The sequence below is a fragment of the Monopterus albus genome, unplaced genomic scaffold (assembly GCF_001952655.1).
Source record: "Monopterus albus unplaced genomic scaffold, M_albus_1.0 scaffold100.1, whole genome shotgun sequence".
Lineage (NCBI taxonomy): Eukaryota > Metazoa > Chordata > Actinopteri > Synbranchiformes > Synbranchidae > Monopterus > Monopterus albus.
The window spans coordinates 560523-565843 of NW_018127980.1; the positions used below are offsets into that span (position 1 = coordinate 560523).

At 41.1% G+C, this 5321-nt stretch overlaps 1 protein-coding gene across 3 annotated transcripts in view; it reads right to left on the reverse strand.

Annotated features, from left to right (window-relative positions):
• Positions 1-2162: 2162 nt before the first annotated feature.
• slc51a (solute carrier family 51 member A) overlaps positions 2163-5321 on the reverse strand; it is a 10714-nt gene continuing 7555 nt past the window's right edge. Inside the window, exons 5-9 of one of the 3 annotated variants that reach the window (XM_020609616.1) lie at positions 4186-4297; positions 3119-3265; positions 2873-2978; positions 2557-2720; positions 2163-2203 (exon numbers count right to left, since the gene is read on the reverse strand). In XM_020609616.1, the coding sequence (XP_020465272.1) occupies positions 2572-2720; positions 2873-2978; positions 3119-3265; positions 4186-4297 (514 nt within the window). In that variant the 3' untranslated portion in view covers positions 2163-2203; positions 2557-2571. Of the gene's footprint in view, positions 2204-2233; positions 2721-2872; positions 2979-3118; positions 3266-4185; positions 4298-5321 lie in introns of those variants that run through there. The other 2 variants (XM_020609617.1, XM_020609614.1) reach the window with 2 other exon arrangements.

Below are 5321 nucleotides of genomic sequence, written 5' to 3' on the forward strand. Positions count from 1 at the left end.
ACTGCTGATGGTCCAGACAGCTGGAACATTAAAGTTTTGTACACTTAGTGTACCGATAATGATAATAGTATACAATAATATTGTGATGACTATGCCAGCCAGCGGGAGGGTTAGTGGCAGCGGCAAGCATTATGCGAATGTGTAAATAGTTAGCGTAATATTGTGGTATAATCCTGAGTCATTGTGTTTTACGGTTCTTGTTATTGTTGTATTTTGAGGGGTTAAAAATGACTGTTGGGTTCATGCTTTGTGTGTTGGGTTGCATTGAGCATTCGATGCTCGAACCTGTTGACTGCTGTTCGATTGGATGTGTTTCTCTCGCTGTATTATTATGCCTGTGTGTGTGGGAAGTCTGTAGTTGCTGTGACGGAGAAAATAAAGTAAACAGAGAGAGCTGGCTGACTGTGTGAGTTGAGAACGGTGAATTACGCCACTGAAGAGCATTTCAGGGTGAGGGCGCACACGGTGCCAGTAATAGAAGGAGGAGGTGTGATCCTTGAGGGATTGTAAAGCTGCGTGGTGCATAGAGCCCGGCTGCAACAGTGTTAGTCTTATCGTAGGAGCTAGCACCCCGCTAGCTAGCAGCTGCCCAGTTAGCATTCGCTCCTCTCCTCCGCACCGGAGGTCGCTACAATATATTACATGTTAGAATATGTGAATATTTTAGGACTTAATGTGTACATTAAGAGAATGTAGGTAGAGGTTTGGTACGTAAATTACAGACAGGTGACAAATTAAAAGAAAAATAAACGAGTGGTGTCTTCTGTTAATGCCCCCATAGGGTAAGAGGGGTCACTGGATGGTTTGATGAGTATGAAAATGACGTGAATCACAGTCACCAGATCTCAATCCAACTGAACACCTATGGGCATAGATAGATTACCATGGTCCACAGGTTGAAAGTGAGGGGGTTTTTTGCATCTCTGTGGCTTTGTTGTATTTACTCATTTTGAATCAATTTGTTGTTGACTGACTTTCCAACAGGAAATGTTTAAAAGTCACTTCATACAGAGGTCCCCAATCCTGTGGGCATCTGGGCCTGTGCCTGTTAGGCCCATTCAGTAATCCAGCATTTTATAACAGCACCATATGAGGAAATATCGTTTGGAAGAATGCCAAGCCACATTGAAATTGTTTGGTAGCGCGTGGTGGCCCAACACCTTATAAGACACTTTATGCTGGTTTTTCCTTTCATTTGTCACTGTCTGTGAACATTAACAAAAAGCAGCTGATAACCTCTATCCCACACTGTTTGGCTGAAGTGGTTAGGTGACTACCAGAGCTTGGCTTCCACTGCCACCTAGTGGCAGACAAGAAAAAATATCAGATTGACAGTGCAACCTGTATGGAAAAAGGAAACATGTTGTAACAAATAAAATCAGTCATTCAAAATATGAAATTTCATTGCAGGCTCTTTAAAAATGTTTATATTGTACAGATGGACAATAGTGTCAGTATAGGCCCAGTGGGTGTAACACAGAAGGTAAATGTGAGACAAATGTTTCATCATCATTTATGCAGCAATTACCATAAAAAAATGATACAAAAGTGGTAAATGTTTAAGTTTTTGGGTCCCCATAGTTTCCTAAAATGTCCTATAGTCATTCAAAAACATGTTCCTGGAAAGGGTTGTGGAATTCAGTGTTAATTAAACTTTTCCAACTGTTACACATCAATTTAAATTAATTACCATTGTAACTGGAGTCATCCAATCAGTGCACATCAATTGATAATAGATATTTACTCTGGTTTAAAAGGAGGAGAAGTTTTACAAAGAGCATCCAAGACAATGATTCTTTCTATGCTTACTTGACACAAGAAGGACAAAGTGACAACAAGTATATAATCCCTGATCCCAGTGGATAAAGTGTCGCCAATCAGCTGTTATTATGCAGGAAGAGTTTACAAGTCTGTGACCCTTAATAAACACCTACGAGATTAATTTACATTTAATTAACATTCATATTTAATTATGTATGGCTGAGGTGGCTCGGGCATCTGTTTCGGATGCCTCCTGGGCGCCTTCCTAGGGAGGTGTTCCGAGCATGTTCCACCAGGAGGAGGCCCCAGGGAAGACCCAGGACACGCTGGAGGGACTATGTCTCTCGGCTGGCCTAGGAACGCCTCGGGATTCACCCGCTGGAGGAAGTGTCTGGAGAGAGGGAAGTCTGGGCATCTTTGTTTAGGCCGCTGCCCCCGCGACCTGGTCCCGGATAAGCGGAGGAAAATGGATGGATGGATGGATTTAATTATGTAATCTCTTAATCAAATAAATGCATGGACATAAAAATCACACACACGCTTGTTGTCTTTTCTTGTGGTGATTTTACATTGACTTGCATTCATTTCCTGGAAACTTACCCAAGCCTTAAGCATAACCACTACTTGCCTAGACCTATCCCTGACCTTAAACCAAGCTGCCACTCTAAAATTCAGTGATATAGGTGGTGGTAACCAGCATCTGGTCCCCAAAAGAAAGGCCAAGTTACCCCAATGTGAGTATGTAAACAAGTTTCAGTCCCCACAATGTCAATAACATCAGGCACACAAGCATACCCACACACAGATCTTTCATGGAGACTCTTGCAGTACAACCATCTTGGTTTTTTCACTATTGTTGTGTTCTTCTAGGGGTAAAGGGTTGTACTCTCGTCGATACAGCAGACGTGTTGCCAGGGTTATGATGAACATCTCCAAGATTAACAGCTGCTGACTCATCACTGTGGGAAGAAAGTAAAGGAAACAGAAGTGGGAAGAAAGGAATAAAATCAAGAGAGCCTTCAAGGAGTCAGCCCTGGTGAACAAATGAATGCATAGATAGACTGGCTCATTGCTGAATGAACAGAGAAAAACACATGGATAAATGGCTCACTGTATCCTCTGGCTAGAGAAGAGAAAGGTGGTGTGCAGGCAATGGTTCCATTCATAGCCAAGATGTTGATGATAGCTGTTTGCAGTTGGGTCAGGATCAGGATCAGCTACACACACACAAATCACACAAGTACACTGTAGATTGTTATAACCACAATGCTGGAAAGACTGTAAGACATGGCTAACATGGTTATTGGTGGGATTGCTGGGGAAACAGCACTGACACTATACATTTTGTGTGCCTTACCTGGTACATGGCGTACTTGGGGATGAGCTTGAGTGTTCGCAGGGCAGTCTTCAGGTGCATGAACATTATTGCTACAGGCCACAGGGCTATGATTGTTAAGATGCCCACAAATGGGTTGATCCATATAGCAGCTCCAGTAATGTTCATCTAAAATGTAATCCCACACACACACACACACACACACACACACACACACACAGGGTCAGTACATGACAAAAAATACAAATGGTATTTTACAGCTGTTGCTTGACACCATCATTCTTCCTTATCTCAGTCAATAATACTGTTGTTATCATTTCTCCACAGAGTCTGAATGTACTTTCTTCTATTGTCCCTTTTTTCTCTTTTGTTAAACTATGATGTCTTTGGCAATATAAGTAACAGTTATAATAAGCGTACAAACCACGTTTAACTAAAACTTAAGAAAAGCACGAGTCAAAGGATGCAACAAAATCCTACTGCTCACTAGTAAGAAATGATCAAGACACACTGAGTTTATGTGATTAGTAAATGCTTATGGGTGATATGTTGTTCATTGTTACGTCACAGGTAGTTACTTTATTGTCCGTGTTAATTTATATGCCACTGAACCCGCTGAAATCCACAGAAACAGGCACTTCAGACTCATGCACTTATTTTCACATTAATATAAAACTGCAATCAGATGCAGATGGGGGTGCTTATCTGATTTGAGGGTGTCATAGACTGTATTGTCATGGATTTGTAATGCATTACATATGCATGATTTTACACATAAAGCATTAGAGAACCATACTGTTTTATAAAATGTGAATGACTCATGTATGACTGTGGATGATGTCCACACCCCAACATCTTTGCACTGACATAATACAACAGAATAGGCATTTAGTCAAGATTATGACTATGGTATAACCTACATACACACAATTTAAAAAATATAGCTCATGCAGATCAAACAGTAATGAAGTCAATTAAATTTACAACCAAAATTACAAGCAAGCAACAGTAAATACTATGATTCCAGCTGTAACTTGAATCACATTATATTTGTATGAGTCATTAATTAGCACAATTTTCCAACTCACATCAGCCAGATCAAAGTTCCCGTTGGTCCAGAGAACAATGGAAAGGATGGTGAAGACAATCTTAAGAGTCGCAAACTGGAAAGAGCCAAGTTTGAGCAGGAAGAGAGAGCGCCTGGAGTTGGAACAGAGGAAATTACTTCAGGGTACTTGCTGACAAGAAAACATGGTATCAAAACCTTTTAAACGCCACTGAAAATCTATTGTGGAATTCCCTGCTGCCCTGAACCTATCCTGGATTATTGGTTCAGGATGTATTGAACAATTCAGAATGACCTTGGGCACATCTTTGACTTAAGGCATGTTCATATCTGAATGTTCTTACACGCAAAACAACAATATTGATTGTCCTCCAGAGGTCCATTACACAGTGTATTCAAAAAGTATTCAGACTCCTTCACCTTATTGTGCTGTAGAACCAGATACAACTGTAATTTATGCCCATCAATCTACACTCAACAACCCATAACAGCAGTGAATAGCATAAACACACCTGTCAGTCAGCTGCTAACACCAGAGGTGTGTTCCAGACAGTTGGCATAACAAACTCTGAAGTTAATTGTGAACTGCTCTTCTTAATTTTGGAAATATTCTGGAGAACACATGCCACAATAATGTCACATGCCCTTCTTGGGGTGATCCTGAGTCTATGCAAGCAGTGAAATCAGTCTTTGAGCATCCCGCTGGCCCTGGCTCTGGTCCTGCAGTGAGCCACAGTGTAATGCTGCAGCGGTCCCTGTCCAAGCAAGGTCAGGGTAAGAGGTCAACAGAGAGGGCTGGCAACCATTAAACTTTCTCAGTACCATATGGAGCTCAGTCATTTGCAAATCTGTGTAAGTCAGTAGAGGTCAGTGCCCAGAGAACACAAAAATGTGAAGTACTGTATGTGTTTCAATGCAAGGGACACTTTTGTCACTGCACAACCAACAGTCTCTTTTACCATATTTTCTGCATTGCCCAGGTACAAGCTCACATGAGGGCACCCAGTTCTTTCCTATGAAAGCCGCCCATTGGCGAATACAGGTACATCTTAATAAATTAGAATGTCGTGGAAAAGTCCATTTATTTCAGTAATTCAACTCAAATAGTGAAACTTGTGTATTATATAAATTCAGTACACACAGACTGAAGTAGTTTAA